At 41.3% G+C, this 16973-nt stretch overlaps 2 protein-coding genes across 5 annotated transcripts in view; one reads left to right on the plus strand and one right to left on the minus strand.

Annotated features, from left to right (window-relative positions):
- SPIRE1 (spire type actin nucleation factor 1) overlaps positions 1-16973 on the minus strand; it is a 169268-nt gene that overhangs the window by 129064 nt on the left and 23231 nt on the right. The gene's annotated exons all lie outside the window — the stretch shown is intronic.
- On the plus strand, positions 5153-6392 carry LOC113882647 (S-methyl-5'-thioadenosine phosphorylase-like). The gene has a single exon (XM_027525610.1). It carries the CDS (start codon positions 5244-5246, stop codon positions 6093-6095), a length of 852 nt encoding a protein of 283 aa, XP_027381411.1. The 5' UTR covers positions 5153-5243; the 3' UTR covers positions 6096-6392.

Below are 16973 nucleotides of genomic sequence, written 5' to 3' on the forward strand. Positions count from 1 at the left end.
GGCCCTTCAACCAGATTCCTGCGTCCAGGACCGGGGGACTAGAAAAACGGGGAAGGATAGGAAGGGTCAAGGAGAGAAAAGAGAGGGAAAGGGAGAGAGGTCAATAAAGTCTCTTGTTCCTTACTGGTCAGGGCACTCTGGCCAGTTGTCCACATCAGGAGGAGACAAGGGACTAAAGGATCTCAGTTGTGGCCGCTGGGTCTGGTCCATTGGCAGGCAAGCTGGCCCCTGAGTACCCCGAGTGGTCAGGATGTCAGTCTCAGTAAAGAAGAGTCCCCACCAGAGTCGCCATTTGTTGCAAGAAGGAGGACCCCTTCCAGGGCCCGAAACTGGGCTCTTGTCTAACACTCGGAAATGAACTGTCCGAGGAGACACATGTGCTGACAAACTCGGCAGAGCAGTTCTCTTGGGTTCCCTTACCCTACTGCTCTCCACCCAGGTGCCCTTTCCCAATAAAACCAACTATAGTCAAATGGAAAAAAAAAATTTAATGAAAAACATGACCCAATAAATGGAAGCATAATCCCTAACTTTTTAAAAATATATTTTCAACATTAAAAAATAAAAACAAAAGAACTTTATATATATATCATATATATCTCACTGTTAACAGTTTTATTGTATTTTTCCTGTGCATATTTGTTAATAAAAATTGGATCATTAAGTACGTACTATTTTATAACCTGTTTTATACCATAGAGACCATCTTTTCACATTAACAATTCTATTCCATCCATTTATTTTTAATACTGTAGAGTCCTCTGCTACACTACAGTGAGGCATCTAAACAGATGCTAACTTTCCTCTTATAAAAAGTGCTGCATTATAACTGAATCACTTACCTGTACACCTGAAACTAACGTAACACTGTTAATCGACTATGTTCTAGTATAAAATTTTAAAAAAATTAAGTGCTTTAAATAAATATCTTCTTGCTACATTTTTATACACATTGAGTTATTTTCTTTGGAAAAGTTCTTAGCAGTAAAATTAATGGATTAAATCCATCATTTTCAATGTGTGATAAACTGCCCTTCAAAACATTAATTGCAGTCTCTCCTGCATCTGCATGTGAAAATACAGGTATATACTCGGGCTTGTGAATTCTTTACAAAAAAGCTTTACATTAAGATGATGATGATAACTCTAGCAATAGCATCTGCCATCCCAGGAACTGTGGAAGCACTTTTCCCTACCTTATCTCTTTAATCCTTACAGCCACCCAGGCCAGCCGGGACAAACAGTAAAACCCTTGGTTGACAGACAGGAAACTGGGGCTAAGGTAAGGGTTATAAAGAAGCCAAGTTGAGGGCTCCCCTGGTGGCTCAGTGGTAAAGAATCCACCTGCCAACAAAGGAAACAGGGGTTTGATCCCTGGTCCAGGAAGATCTCACATGCTGCAGAGCAACTGAGTCCATGAGCCACAACTATTGAGCCTGTGCTCTACAGCCTGGAAGATACAACTACTGAGCCCAAGTGCTACAATCACTGAAGCCCATGAGTCAGTGCTCCCCAACAAGAGAAGCGGTCACAGTGAGAAGCCGCCCACCGCAATGAATAGCCCCTGCTTGCCACAACTAGAGAAAAGCCTGAGCAGCAACGAAGACCCAGCACAGACAAAAATAAAAAAGTAAAATTTTTTAAAAAAGTAGAGTTGAGGATTAGCCTGTCCCAGGCCTGCCTAACTCCAGAGCTCCCAATGGGGCGAAAAAGATTTCAAAGAGAAGACAGGAGTCAGCCCCACAGAATAAGGAATATAGCAGAGCCCACCTTGCTGGTCAGGAGCCTGGGTGCAAAATCTCAGAACTTTGGAGCTGGCTGGTTAAACTTCTGATAGCTTAAAACTGGCCAAGTGGCAGTATTCAGACCACAGAAATCAGTGCTGCTTTGTTCTGAAAGCCTGTTCACCAACACGGCAAATTCAAGTGATGAAGTCTGACTTCACCAACCTGGACGTTACTGAGGAGAGAAGGGCTGCTCATCTTTTCCCTAAGCAGCTGCTGGCTCCACAGCCAGGGAGGAGCAGGGTCCCCACGTGCAAGTGTCACAGGAAGCCCCAACTACTCCTCTCCAGCACCCACTGCCCCGGCACTTCACCTGCCATGAGAGCACCAGCACTAAGAGCCCCCTGCCCGTGTTCCACTGACAGCAATGGGGACAGAAGCCACAGGCCCCATGACGTATCTCGCCACCTCACATCCCACAGGGCTCCACAGGCCCCCCTCTAGGTCAGCGCCCTCTCCTCCCTACTCTTGGAATCCTCCTGTCATGCACACTAGGGGTTCCCTGTACCTTCATTTCTCTGAGCCTCCCCCTTCCCTGCTTGCTCTAACCTGAGTCTGATCTCCCCAAAGGGCAGTGCTGGCCCTGGCTGGCCTTTCTATAACAATTCTCAATCACTGGCCTGGAATTGGGAAGACATGCTCCTTGCTTCCCAGGTGCTTCTTCACTTTCTCCCTGCCTCCTCTGTGCCTTCTCCTTGAAGCCCTCCTGCTCTCCCTCTCCCATCCCAGACCACATTCACACTCCTCTCAGCACCAGGACGTGACCTGCTGCCTCATTGTCCTGCTCCCCCTCCACTCTCCGTGGTGTCAAAGGAACCCTTCATACCCTGGCCCCTCCTCTGCTCTAGTAAGGTCTCTTCCACCCAACCTCAGCCAGCCAGCACCATGGCAATACAGCGACTTCCTCTCTCCCCAAAAGTGCGGCTACCCATCACCCCCATCTCAAGGGTGCCCCTCCAGCTTTCCAGTTTATTCCCTCTGCTGCTGCTGCTGCTAAGTCGCTTCAGTTGTGTCCGACTCTGTGCGACCCCATAGACGGCAGCCCACCAGGCTCCCCCGTCCCTGGGATTCTCCAGGCAAGAACACTGGAGTGGGTTGCCATTTCCTTCTCCAATGCATGAAAGTGAAAAGTGAAAGTGAAATCGCTCAGTCGTGTCTGACTCTTAGTGACCCCATGGACTGCAGCCCACCAGGCTCCTCCATCCACGGGATTTTCCAGGCAAGAGTACTGGAGTGGGGTGCCATTATTCCCTCTAGGATCTGACTAATCATTTCTTGACCCCACTAGGACTTATGATCACCAATCCTGTGCTCTTTTGACCCTCTCACCTTCTTTGGCTACACCACACTCTGCTTAAACCCCACTCTTCACCAACTCACCACCTGCCTTTGACAAGTGAATGTGGCTGGAGTAAAACAAAAAACTATACCAACTGATCTTGCTTTAAATTCATTTAAGTTTACAATCCTGCCTCTTACATGGCTGGTTAATGCAGCCCAGAAGCCACCAACACTTCCTCAGCCCATCGACTGCCCCACTGTCCCACCTCACCATCTTCCTGCCTCCTCTCCCATCCCTCAAGCACCAACAAGGACCCTGGTGCCAAGGACACTGTGAGGGCTGCAGTCCTGAGAAGAGCACATCCACAAATGCCGCCATCACGTCTGACCGTCCTGAACACCTTCCATACACATCTTCTCTGTCTTCCTTACTCTGCGTGGACCGTCCTCACCCTGTGTGACTCCAATTCCCAGGGCCTTCATTTGTGCTCGACCCCCACCCCCCAAGGATAATTCTCCCCTCTATTCTGCACCAGCAGTATTCCCGTCTATGCTGAATCATTCCTGGATCAAGGTACAAATACAGTTACTTCTTTTATTAATTTTATTAATAATATTATTAATAAAAAATAAATCAAAGCTAGCAACTATTTGGGTTCCCACTTTCCTCTCCAGCTTTCATCCCAACTCCCCTGCTGCCCAGGGTCAGCCGGCCTCCAAGGTGGCCCAGTGATCCCCATGCCTGGCTCCCTGACTCTTACACAGTCCCTCCCAGTGTCCCCGGGATCTACAGAAAAAAGCTCAGGTGACGGCCTGTTACTTCTACAGCCAGGTCATCAGAGACAGTCTAGCCTCTGGATCTCTCAGATCACATGTCTGGGAGGAAGCCAGCTGCCATGCTGCCAACTGGGGAGCCTGTTCAGTGATGAACCAAGGCCCCATCAGCAGCCACGGGAGGAGCTGCCATGGAAGAGAGCCTCCAGCCCTGCCGAGCCCTCAGATGACTGCAGCCCTGGCCAATATCCTAACTAATACCTCCTGAGAAACTGGGCCAGAAGCACTCACAAGAGCCATTCCTGAATTCTCGACCCACAGAAATGGTGGCAGAGCAAATTTTTACTGTTTTAAGCCACTAAGTTTCAGAGTTATTTGTCATATAGTAGATAACTAACCCACAGTTTACAGAAAAATGCCTCAATAAGCTTTGTTTACTGTCTCCAATTTCTTTCTTCTTTTAAATTCACTCTAGTACAGCTTTTGCCCCCACACCACTACACCAAAACCACTTGTCTGTAACCACCACATTGTTAAACTCAATAATCAATTCTTAGTTCTCATCTTACTTATCTATTAAATATTTCATGCAGCAGATCTCTTCCTCCTGGATAGACTTTATTTACTCGGTTTCCTGGACACAACCCTCTAATGGTTCTTCTGCTTTTCTGGTCGATTCTCTACTGGTGTCTCCTCATCTCACCACTCTCTTAATGCTAGAGTATCCCAGGGCTCAGCCCTAAGCCCCTTCTCTTCTCTGTCTCCCCACATTGCTTCAGTGACGTCAAAAAACTCATATAGTCCGACAATGGCCTTTAAGGTCTCACATCCTTGCTAATCAAAGTGTGGTCCACTGGCAGCAGCATTACCTGAGAGTTTATCTCTGACTCCACTCAAAACCAACCAAATCAGAATCTGATTTTAACTAGACCGCTGGGGGTATGTATGCATATTAAAGTTTGAGAGGCACTGCCTTTGTGATCTGGTACCCCATTGCTCTCTGCTCCCACCACACTGGGCTCCGGCCATCTAGGGATTTCAGCAGGTATATCCCCACCCTTAGGACCAGAACAGTACCATCCCATCTGTCTGAAATGCTCTTCTCCAGATACTTGCTCCCTAACCTCCATCAAGACTTGGATCATCTGTAACCACTTTGGGAGGTCAATGCTAATCACCTTGTTAAAAAGTACAAACCCACCACCATCACTACTACCACCATGCTCCCCATCACAGTTATCCATACAACTTTTCTCCAACATACACATAACCTTCCACATACTAACCTTTACTTATCATATTTATTCTCTATCTTCTTCAAGTATAATGCAAGTATCTGTGGGCTGAGCTGCTCTGTTCCCCGCCTGCATTCAGAGCGTGGCCTCCGCTCCTTCCTCGCCAGACATGTCCTCAGGTGCCACTCCCGCTGCCGTGAAGATTGGAATAATTGGTGGAACAGGCCTGGATGATCCAGAAATCTTAGAAGGAAGAACCGAAAAATATGTGGATACTCCATTTGGCAAGCCTTCTGATGCCTTAGTTTTGGGGAAGATAAAGAATGTTGATTGCGTCCTCCTTGCAAGGCATGGGAGGCAGCACACCATCATGCCTTCGAAAGTCAACTATCAGGCGAACATCTGGGCTCTGAAGGAGGAGGGCTGCACACATGTCATAGTGACCACAGCTTGCGGTTCCTTGAAGGAAGAGATTCAGCCTGGCGACATCATCATTATTGATCAGTTCATTGACAGGACTACCAGAAGGCTTCAGACCTTCTATGATGGAAATCATTCCTGTGCCAGAGGAGTGTGCCATATTCCAATGGCTGACCCATTCTGCCCTAAAACAAGAGAGGTCCTCATAGAGACTGCTAAGAAGTTAGGACTCCAGTGCCACTCAAAAGGGACAGTGATCACCATTGAGGGACCTCGTTTCAGCTCCCGGGCAGAAAGCATCATGTTCCAGACCTGGGGGGCAGATGTTATCAACATGACCACAGTTCCAGAGGTGGTTCTTGCTAAGGAGGCGGGAATTTGCTACGAAAGTATCGCCATGGCAACAGATTATGATTGCTGGAAGGAGCATGAGGAAGCGGTTTCAGTGGACCGGGTCTTAAAGACCCTGAAAGAAAATGCCAATAAAGCCAAAAGCTTACTTCTCACTACCATACCTCAGATAGGATCCATGGAATGGTCAGAAACCCTCCATAATATGAAGAAAATGGCCCAGTTTTCTGTTTTGTTACCAAGACATTAAAACAGCATGGCTGCCCAGGAGACTTTGAAATTCCAGTCCTTTTGGGAATTCCTGCTTGAGAAAACATAGAAAAGATATGCAGCTTTCATGCCCTTGCTCCCCAAGGAAGAAGTGATAAGACATTGCACTCATCAGAGATGCCTTCTCAAAGACTTGGACTGCTTCAAATAATTGAAGGAAAGCAAATTACACTTCCAGAAAAGAAAAAAAAGAAGACACCTTTCACCATTCCCCTATTAAATTTGTAACAATAAAGGTAGTCAGTAATATTCCTGTGCTGCCAAGGAATTTGAAGAAGAAAAGCTCTTAGACTATTTACTGGTGTGACTGTAAGTTGGTATAGTCTTTTTTGAGGGCAGTTTGGTAAAATGTATCAAAGGCTTAAAAAATACTCTTTGTGCTGGTTAAACTCCTAGTAATTTATCTTTAAGGAATTATCAGAGATACATATAAATAATTATGAATAAAGAAGGATGTATAACATAGTTATCATAGCAAATATTCAAAACAATCTGAATATCTAACAAATGGAGGTAAATCATGGTTAAGCTCTTAATTAGACTGTGAAGCAGCCAACTGAACATCATAGCTGCACATAATGTACAAAAGACGTTGTTGCTGTATAATATGGAATGAGGATGTGTAAGCATTTTACAATACTGATTTTGTTTTAAAATTCTACATAGTTATGTACAAAGAATAGAAAGAAATATATGCACTCTTCTGTTATTGTATTTGGGAAGAGGGATACTGGATAATTTTTTATTTTATTTTTTCCATTTCTTCACATTTTTCTACAATGAATATAATTGAATAGTGAAGTTGTAGAAATAAAAATGGGATTAGAAAGATCCAGTTCTTGAAAACCCACTGTTTTTGGTAATGCAACAGAAGTTAAAATGGCACTGCTAAGAGGAGTTCTGTTTGAGTTCCATCTTTATATTGTTAAAAAGGCCATTAATGACTGTATGGTTAGAACAGTATTTGGATTTGCAACAATGTGAGAAAAGCTGAGTGTTTAATATGGAGCTAATCTTAAATTATTTAAGAGACCATATACACACATTATAGTGTGTGAGATATTTTTAAAACTGGTATTTGACTTTTTGTTTCTACACCTTTTCATGATTTGATGAATTATTTTACATGAGTTGAGTTTTTTTAAATAAAAAAGTGGAAGCTTAAAAAAAAAAAAAAAGTATCTGTGGGCTGAGATTTTTGTCTGTTCTGTTCACCAGTGTATCTCAAATCCTGAAGACAGCCTAGACACAGCAGGGGCTCAAGAAATGTATGTTGTGAAAGGACTCTAGCCCTCCATAGCTTCTTCCAGGGCTTGGCCATCGACTCTGACTCAGTGCCCCTGAAATCACTTCCTCCACTAGCACAGCTGTTCACGCCTGTGATCCCTTCCCTCACCTGCCTGGAACCAGTGTCTTTGAGACTAGCCATCTCCTGCTTTACCAGGCTTTAACCAAGCCCCTCAACATTCTGTTAACGGCCTCCCCGCTAAGCCTCACGATTGTTTCAAAGATAATTCAGAACTAAAACTTTTCTGGTCCCTTCAAACTGCTAAACATTTCCTTTCTCCCTATTCCATTAACCAAACGTGGCTACTGAGCACTTGGAAGTGTGGCTGCCCAAAGTGAGAAGTTAAAATACATACCAGATTTGGAAGACTTGATATGAAAATAAGATACAAAATAGTTCATCAATAATTCTCATACTGATTATATGTTGATATGATAATTTAGAAATACTGCATTAATATGGCTGATTCATGTCAATATATGGCAAAAACAACCATAATATTATAATCAGCCTCCAATTAAAATAAATAAGTTAATTAAAAAAAAAATAAAAATAAAAATGAACTTCTGAAAAACAGTTCTGGCATCTGTCCATAAAAGAAGGAAGTCCTAGACAATTTTTACTTTTGTCCCATTTCTTAATTCTTAAGACAACTTAAGAATTCTTCTCACTGAAGAAAAATCTGTACCAAAATCTACCCCTCAATAAATACAAAGAACAAGACAAAAAAAAAAGAAATACTGGGTTAAATAAAATATATTATGATAATTGATTTCACTTGTTTCATTTTGTTTTTCATGTGGCTCCCATTATATTTCTAATGGACAGCACTGCTCTAAACCATTTTCAAACAAAATTATTCCTTCCTTCCTGGAAGAAATTCTTCCCCTAGCTTTTAACAAGCAGGAGACTGCGAAAGAATGTGAGGAAATGCAACATGCAGTTTAAAAATAAAAACTAAACAAAACCTGTAATGCTTTGAAATTATCACTTTGATCGTCACTTGAAATTGAATATTTTAAGATAATATTTTTCAAAGACACATATAATAATAGAGTATATTTAAGTGACATTATAATTCAATATTATCACTATCTGTAAAAATTCATGAAGCTGCTATAACCTAATGATTCATGCACTTTTCTCAATGTCCTATACTTAAATATTTTAATGTTAAATAACACCACACTAATTTAATCCAAACTAAGTGATTCTATGTTTAAGGAAAAAGAAGACTCTTGCTTTTGCATGCTTCCTAAAATTTAAAAGGAGTGAAATAAAAGCACCCTCCTCCTTTCTTTTCCTCCCTTTAAAGTCAAGAGTTCAGTAACAGACCATTTAAATACTGCCCCTGCTCACAGGAATCTCCTTAGCAACCTTTTATGGCTTGTCATGGGTTGCAGAATTTTCCCAATCTCCCAGTCTTGAAAAGGCCCATGTCCTGTCCAGAACAAAGGAACTTAAAACAGAAAACAAGCTCTTTAAATGAAAATTTTAAAGAGGCTTCACAGTCTCCTTCAGTTCTTTGCCAGCTCCTTTGCTCTAAGCATGCTGCCAATCTCCCTTTCCAAGGTAAAATCAGATCTGGTAGCTATGGCCTCTGCAAAAACAAGAGTGGACACTTCTAACAACACCTGCAATTATAATTAAAGGTCACACCTGTTGGTCCATACCATGAGATTCTAAGCCTGTTTCACAATTACAGGTTATTGATCCATTTTTTAATTTATTCAATTTAGTTCATGTGTAAGCTGTATAACAGTAATAGAATGTATCTATAAACAGCTTACTAAGTATCAAATAATACAAATATTGTCTTGCTCATTTTTATTACATTGGTATTAACTACCTAATTAGCCATGCTGAAGGAAAAATGAAATTCTAAATTTAATAAACCAAAATTCATATAAATAAGTTTAAGAAAACAGGTACTACTGCCTCTTGAGTAAAGAGGGAGTATTTCTCTCCAAAGCATGTACTAAATTAGGGCCAGTGCCCAGGCTCCAGTTTTATGCCACACCCCTAAAAGCATCATTTTCTCCTATTTTACCTCTCTGGGCTTGAATGTGAAGTAGGGGGGCAGCCACAGGATTAAAGGGTAGAAGGTCACCTCATACTAAAATAAGTGAGACACATTCACACAGTCACCATGCCACCAATGCAAAATGGACAGGCTGGTGGGCATGGCCTTGTTAATGTGATTCCAATTATTTATTTATAAAATCTAACAGAATAGGATGCATTACCTTATCCCCAGCCACCTATATATATACACACACACAGCATCACTCTTCCCCACTATCTAAGAAGAGTTCTCCTTTTGCCAGTCTGGCAGAAGCCAATTCCCCCTAAAACTAAGTTCTCTTGCTTCTCTCTCTCTACAAAATTTTATTCCCCTTCTTGTCCTGCCCCCTGTTCCCCTCAGGATTAAGAACTATCAAAGAAAAAATAGGACTGAATCCAACCAAAACCTTGTGGGGCCTTCCCGGGACAAAAGCCCCTGTGTCCCAATTCTTATTTATAGAAGGAAAAAAGAAGGCTTTAGTCTCCCAGGCCTTCCCCAAATTCCAAAGAGCAGGCTCTAGCAGTTCATGATTAGGATAAGCAAGTCACCTTACTGTCCAAGCTCCTCCTGAAGGAATACAGGTTGTTAGACCCTGATGCATACCTGTAAGATGTTCTGTAGAAACTAAGACCCCCACCCAGGTGTAGGATGATGACCACATGCTGACTGCAGCATGCAAAACCCAGATTGGTTGGAACATCACCCCATTACCTCACAACAACCCATCAGAAGAAGGTCCGCCAGCTGCTTGTGCAGCCTTCAACCCTCTCCCCTCATGTCGTCTTTAAAAACCCTGAAAGCCATTGGGGAGTGTGGGTCTCTGGAGTATGAGCTGCCTGCTCTCCTTGCTTGGCACCAGCAAATAAATCCTTTGCTGTAAACACCCACTGTCAAGAGTTTGGCTTTCTGCACCGAAGGCACAGGAGCTCTTGTTAGGTAACAGTTTCTAACTTTTTTGAGGAGCAGAATTGAGACAACAGAAAGAAAGATCCAGGACCAATGTGAAGGAAGAAGGAAAGGGAAAAGGAAACAAGATGTCAGCACTCTTGTTTGGACACTCCTTTGGAATGGAGAATCTAGATATCAGTTGAAATGAAAGAACAAATGCAGAGGAAAGAGAAGGTGAAGGACAAGTGTGCCTTCAGGGAAGGAGGAGGGGTGGGGTGGGGTAAGTGGAAGGTTCCAGAGTAGCTAGAGGGATGAGGGAGTTAAAGAATTTTAAAAAGGAAATTTTGATTATTTTATTAAATGTTGTTATAACCTATAAACTGTATTCGCTATAAGATTCTTTCAGAGACTCTTCTTAAATACCTTCCACTGCTACACTGTGCTTATCTGCTACGCTGCGTAAGTAGCAAGCAAGGGAGAGCCTCAGGACTGACCAAGTGTCTGAATTCAAAACCTACGTGAAGGAAAAAGTAAAACTAGGAAAGACAGTGGTTGATTGAACAAGTTCAGGCTCTGTCTCCTATTCAGCTACATAAAGTCTTCACTGTGCAGCCTTTTGTTAAGATTCCTAATAAAGCAACAATTCTTTTTACTCATTTTATAAAGGTAATTCTCTTGCAACAAGATTTCTCAAGGACAGAACTGTGTCCTGATGCCCAGCAGAGTCCATACGTAGCAAGAGCTCAACCAGCGATGGCTGAATTAAGGAAAGTTCTGACTTGTTTACCTTTAATTCCTCCTCCCTTTCACAACTCTTCATTTTTCTAAGATCCATTTCTATTTACTCATGAAAGCTTCCCTCAGATAATAATCCAAACCACAAGGCAAGGTGCTTATTAGTTATCCACAGATGTGAAGGCCACAATCTTCACATCAATAAAACTGCCTCATGAACTTTGTTTCTCAAGAAAATAAGCAGTTATGTCATATAAAATCTTTATGAATAAAACCATGGGAGTCCAGCAAACAAAGTCAGGCACCAATCTTATATTCTAGAAAATACTCTTGCAATAAATTTGATACTCTAAATAGAAAATGATCCTAAGGGGAAACAAAACAACAGCTCAAATTTCAATTATACTAGACCGAACTAATGAGAAAAGATCCTGATGCTGGGAAAAACTGAAGGCAGGAGGAGAAGGGATGACAGAGGACAAGATGGTTGGATGGCATTATCGACTCAATGGACATGAGTTTAAGCAAGCTCTGGGAGATAGCAAAGGACAGGGAAGCCTGGCATGCTGCAGTCCATAGAGTTGAAAAGAGTCGGACATGACAGAGCAACAGAACAAGACGACCAAACTAAAGTTTGTCCCAACACACAAAAAAATGTATATTTCTACTTGAAATATAAATTATATAAAGATTATCTATAAAGTCCCTGATTCAGTATTCAAATATCTAAATATTCTCTCACAAAACAGACCTGGAGGAAATTATCTAAAGAATTTGGGGATTCACTCTACCCTTGGCCTGTGAGTCACATAAAAACAATTTTTAAAAAGAAACAGCAAGAAAATGAAATCAAAGACATCCAAACTGGAAATAAAGAAGGTAAAGCTATCTCTTTTCATAGATGGCATGATCCTGTACATAGGAAATTCTAAGGGATCTACTGAGATACTATAAAACTAATAAATGAGTTCAGCAAGACTGCAAGGTACATGATCATCACACAAAAATCAATTGTACTTCTAAATACTTGCAGTGAACAATCCAAAAGTGAAATTAAGAAAATGATTCCATTTATAATAGAATCAGATCAACTGATTTTTGACAAGGGATAAAGAAAAATAGTCTCTTCAAGTATCTTCGAGATATAGCACTGAAACTTAAGAGAATGAACTTACTTGTGGGGACTGGGGAGAAGGATGTGGGCAAGGGGCAGTTAAGGAGTTTGGGATGGGCATGTGCACACTGCTGTATTTAAAATGGATAACCAACAGAACCTACTGCATAGCACAGGGAACTCGGCTCAATGTGATGTGGCAGCCTGGATGGGAGGGGAGTTTGGGGGAGAATGGATACATGTTTATATGTGTGCCTGAGTCCCTTCACTGTCCACCGGAAACTATCACAACACTGCTAACAGACTATACTCCCATGTAAAAGTTTTATTAAAAAAAAAAAAAAAGACACAGTGCTGGAACAACTAGATACCCACATGCAAAAGAATGATATTGGATCCTTACTTAATACCATATCCAAAAATTAATTTTTATTTATTTTTTGGCAGCACCATGTGGCATGCTCTTAGTTCCCCAACCAAAGATCCAACCCACACCTCCAAAAGTAAAAGTACAGAGTCTTCACCGCTGGACCACCAGGGAAGTCCCTGCCAATGGATTTTGATATGCCACCAAAACAAGAAAGAAAAAACAGAAGGTGGCTCAGATGGTCAAGAATCCGCCTGCAATGCAGTAGACTGGGTTCAATCCCTGGGTTGGGAAGATCCCCTGGAGGAGGGCATGGCAATCGACTCCAGTATTCTTGCCTGGACTATCCCCATGGACAGAGGAGACTGGAGAGCTACAGTCCACAGGTTCGCAAACAGTAGGACATGACTGAGTTGACTAAGCACAGCACAGGACTTCATCAAAATTAAAAACTTATGTGTCTGAGCTAAAAAAAAAAAGAAAAGAAAATGAGAACTTGAAAAAAAAAAGTAAATCCATCATTGAAACAAAAATACACTTATGTGTTTGAAAAGATACCATCAAAAAATTTAAAGAAAGCCCACAGAATGGGGGAAAATATCTGCAAATCATATATCTGACAAGGGACTTGTAGCTAGAATACATAAAGAACTGTTACAACTCAATAGTAAAAAAAACAACCCAATTAAAAATGGGCAAAGGATCCAAATGGACATTTCTACAAAGATATACAAACATCTAATAAGCACATGAAAACATGCTCAACTTGATCAGTCATCAGGGAAATGCAAATTCATATCACCACATGCCATTTCATACCCACCAAGATGGCCAGAATAAAAAAGTAAGATGACAACAGGTGTTAAGCAAGGACTACTGGCGGGACTGTCAAATACTGGAGCTACTCTCATAAATGGTTTGGCAGTTTTTCAAAAGTTAAAACAGAGTTAACAGTTGACCCAACAACTCTGCTCTTGCATATATACCCAAGAGAAATAAAAACTTATGTCCACACAAAATCTTGTACAGAAATGTTTGTAAGAGCATTATTCAAACATGGAAATAATGTAAACATCTACCAACTAATGATTAGATTAAAAATATACGGTATATCCATTCATTTGAATGAAGTACTGATACACGCCATAACACGGATGAAGCCTGAAAACATTATGTTAAATGATAATCACAATCAGTAACACAAAACTGCATATTATATGATTCACTTACATGGAATGTCCAGAATAAGCAAATCTACAGATGAAGAAAATAATTGCCAAATTCAGACTTAAATTGAAGGAGGAGGGAAAACCACTAAACCATTCACGTATGACCTAAATCAAATCCCTTACAATTATACAGTGGAAGTGAGAAATAGATTCAAGAGATTAGATATGATAGAGTGCCTGCTGAACTATGGACAGAGGTTCGTGACACTATATAGGAGACAGGGATCAAGACCATCCCCAAGAAAAAGAAATGCAAAAAAGCAAAATGGCTGTCTGAGGAGGCCTTACAAATAGCTGTGAAAAGAAGAGACGCGAAAAGCAAATGAGAAAAGGAAAGATATACCCATTTGAATGCAGAGTTCCAAAGAAGAGCAAGGAGAAATAAGAAATTCTTCCTCAGTGATCAACCCAAAGAAACAGAATAAAACAATAGAATGGGAAAGACTAGAGATCTCTTCAGAAAAATTAGAGATACCAAGGGAACATTTCATGCAAAGATGAACACAATAAAGGACAGAAACAGTATGGACTTAACAGAAGCAGAAGATATTAAGAGGTGGCAAGAATACAGAAGAACTATACAAAAAATATCTTCATGACCCAGATAATCACGATGGTATGTCACTCACCTAGAGCTGGACATCCTGGAATATGAAGTCAAGTGGGCCTTAGGAAGCATCACTTCAAACAAAGCTAGTGGAAGTGATGGAATTCCAGATGAGCTATTTTCAAGTCCTAAAAGATGATGCTGTGAAAGTACTGCACTCAATATGCCAGCAAATTTGGAAAACTCAGCAGTGGCCACAGGACTGGGAAAAGTCAGTTTTCATTCCAATTCCTAAGAAAGGCAATGCCAAAGAATGTTCAACCTATCACAATGGCACTCATCTCACACACTAGCAAAGTTATACACAAAATTCTCCAAGCCAGGCTTCAACAATACGTGAATCATGAACTTCCAGATGTTCAAGCTGGTTTTAGAAAAGGCAGAGGAACCAGAGATCAAATTGCCGCTGGATTATCGAAAAAGCAAGAGAGTTCCAGAAAAACATCTATTTCTGCTTTATTGACTATGCCAAAGCCTTTGACTGGGTGGATCACCACAAACTGTGGAAAATTCTGAAAGAGATGGGAATACCAGACCACCTGACCTGCCTCCTGAGAAATCTGTAAGCAGGTCAGGAAGCAACAGTTAGAATTGGACATGGAACAACAGACTGGTTCCAAATAGGAAAAGGAATATGTCAGGGCTGTATATTGCTTATTTAACTTATATGCAGAGTACATCATGAGAAACACTGGGCTGGATAAAGCACAAGCTGGAATCAAGATTGCCAGGAGAAATATCAATAACCCCAGATACGCAGATGACACCACCCTTTTGGCAGAAAGCGAAGAAGAACTAAAGAGCCTTTTGATGAAAGTGAAAGAGGAGAGTGAAAAAGTTGGCTTAAGACTCAACATTCAGAAAACTAAGATCACCATCTGGTCCCATTACTTCATGGAAAATAGATGTGGAAACAGTGAGAGACTTTATTATCTTGGGCTCCAAAATCACTGCAGATGGTTACCACAGCCATGAAATTAAAAGATGCTTACTTCTTGAAAGAAAAGTTACGACCAACCTAGACACCATATTAAAAAGCAGAGACATTACTTTGCCATAAAAGGTCCGTCTAGTCAAGGCTATGGTTGGTTTTTCTAGTAGTCATGTATGGACGTGAGAGCTGGACTATAAAGAAAGCTGAGCACTGAAGAATTGATGCGTTTGAACTGTGGCGTTGGAGAAGACTCTTGAGAGTCCCTTGGACTGCAAGGAGATCCAACCAGTCCATCCTAAAGGAAATCAGTCCTGAATACTCATTGGAAGGACTGATGTTGAACCTGAAACTCCAATACTTTGCCCACCTGATGCTAAGAACTGACTCATTTGAAAAGACCCTTACGCTGGGGAAGACTGAAGCGGGAGGAGAAGGAGATGACAGAGGGTGAAATGGTTGGATGGCATCACCAGTTCAATGGACATGAGTTTGAGTAAACTCTGGGAGTTGGTGATGGACAGGGAGGCCTGGTGTGCTACAGTCCATGGGGTCGCAAAGAGTCAGACATGACTGAATGACTGAATTGAACTGAATTGCTGGAGGCTGATAGGGTGGAAGATGGGTAAGATACCTAATGGCACCCGATTTCCTTCAGAGCTGACAAAAATGTTCTAAAAGTGATTGTGGTGATGGTTGCATAATTCTGTGAAAATACCAAAGACCAATGAGTCACACACTTTAAAATGGTCTGTTGACTTGTAAAGTTTGTGAATTACATTTTAGTAAACTTCTAACAAAAAATTAACAAACACTAATCATCAAAAGACATTAGGTAATTATCACAACACTAATACCCATATTTACTGATACCAAATTTTTCTTTTAAGTATCTTTTAAATATCTTCCAAATATAGTAAAACCTCTACCAAATTGAGGGAAGATGTTAAAAGACACCACTCGAAACAGCAGAAGCTCTCTTAAGCAGCCTTTATCTAGCTGACTGACCTATCTCACAGTTCCCAGTCCTCTAGCAACCAGACTGACTGATCTCCATGACAACTACTAGACATGAGTCATCAGTGCATTCAGGTTACTTGGTAGGGGAGCTGAACTTTTACCACACATCAGTTGGGTCTGTTCCCAAACCTATTCGTGCAACTCTACTGATATGATTACAAAAATAGTTCAATTAAAATGATGTATTAACTGATGAAATGTATATACGTATTCACATTTCCCTGCCAAACTACATGCAAACAGCAAATGAAGAATGACCCTGTGAAACAGAAGAAAATTTCAGAAAGAAATGTTTCTTCCCTTGAGGAGAAACTAGACCTACATACAATCTTTAATACAGCATATAAGCCCTTGCACCAGACTTCCCTGGTGGTCCAGTGGTTAAGACTCCATGCTCCCAATGCAGAGGACCAGGGTTTGATCCCTGGTCAGGGAAGTAGATCCCACATGCCAAAACTAAGAGCCCAAATGCTGCAACTAAAGATTCCACATGTTGCAATGAAGACCCCACACTTGGCAACTAAGAGCCAGCAGACTCAAATTAAAAAAAAAAAAATCATTGATCTAACATTAAAAAAGAGAACTGGCATCACTTGTTCCCTTCCAATTCCTAC

Source organism: Bos indicus x Bos taurus, chromosome 24 (genome assembly GCF_003369695.1).
Source record: "Bos indicus x Bos taurus breed Angus x Brahman F1 hybrid chromosome 24, Bos_hybrid_MaternalHap_v2.0, whole genome shotgun sequence".
Taxonomy (NCBI): domain Eukaryota; kingdom Metazoa; phylum Chordata; class Mammalia; order Artiodactyla; family Bovidae; genus Bos; species Bos indicus x Bos taurus.

Excerpts from the sequence above, each read along its gene's own strand:
- LOC113882647 (XM_027525610.1), top strand. The coding sequence starts at position 5,244 with ATGTCCTCAGGTGCCACTCCCGCTGCCGTGAAGATTGGAATAATTGGT.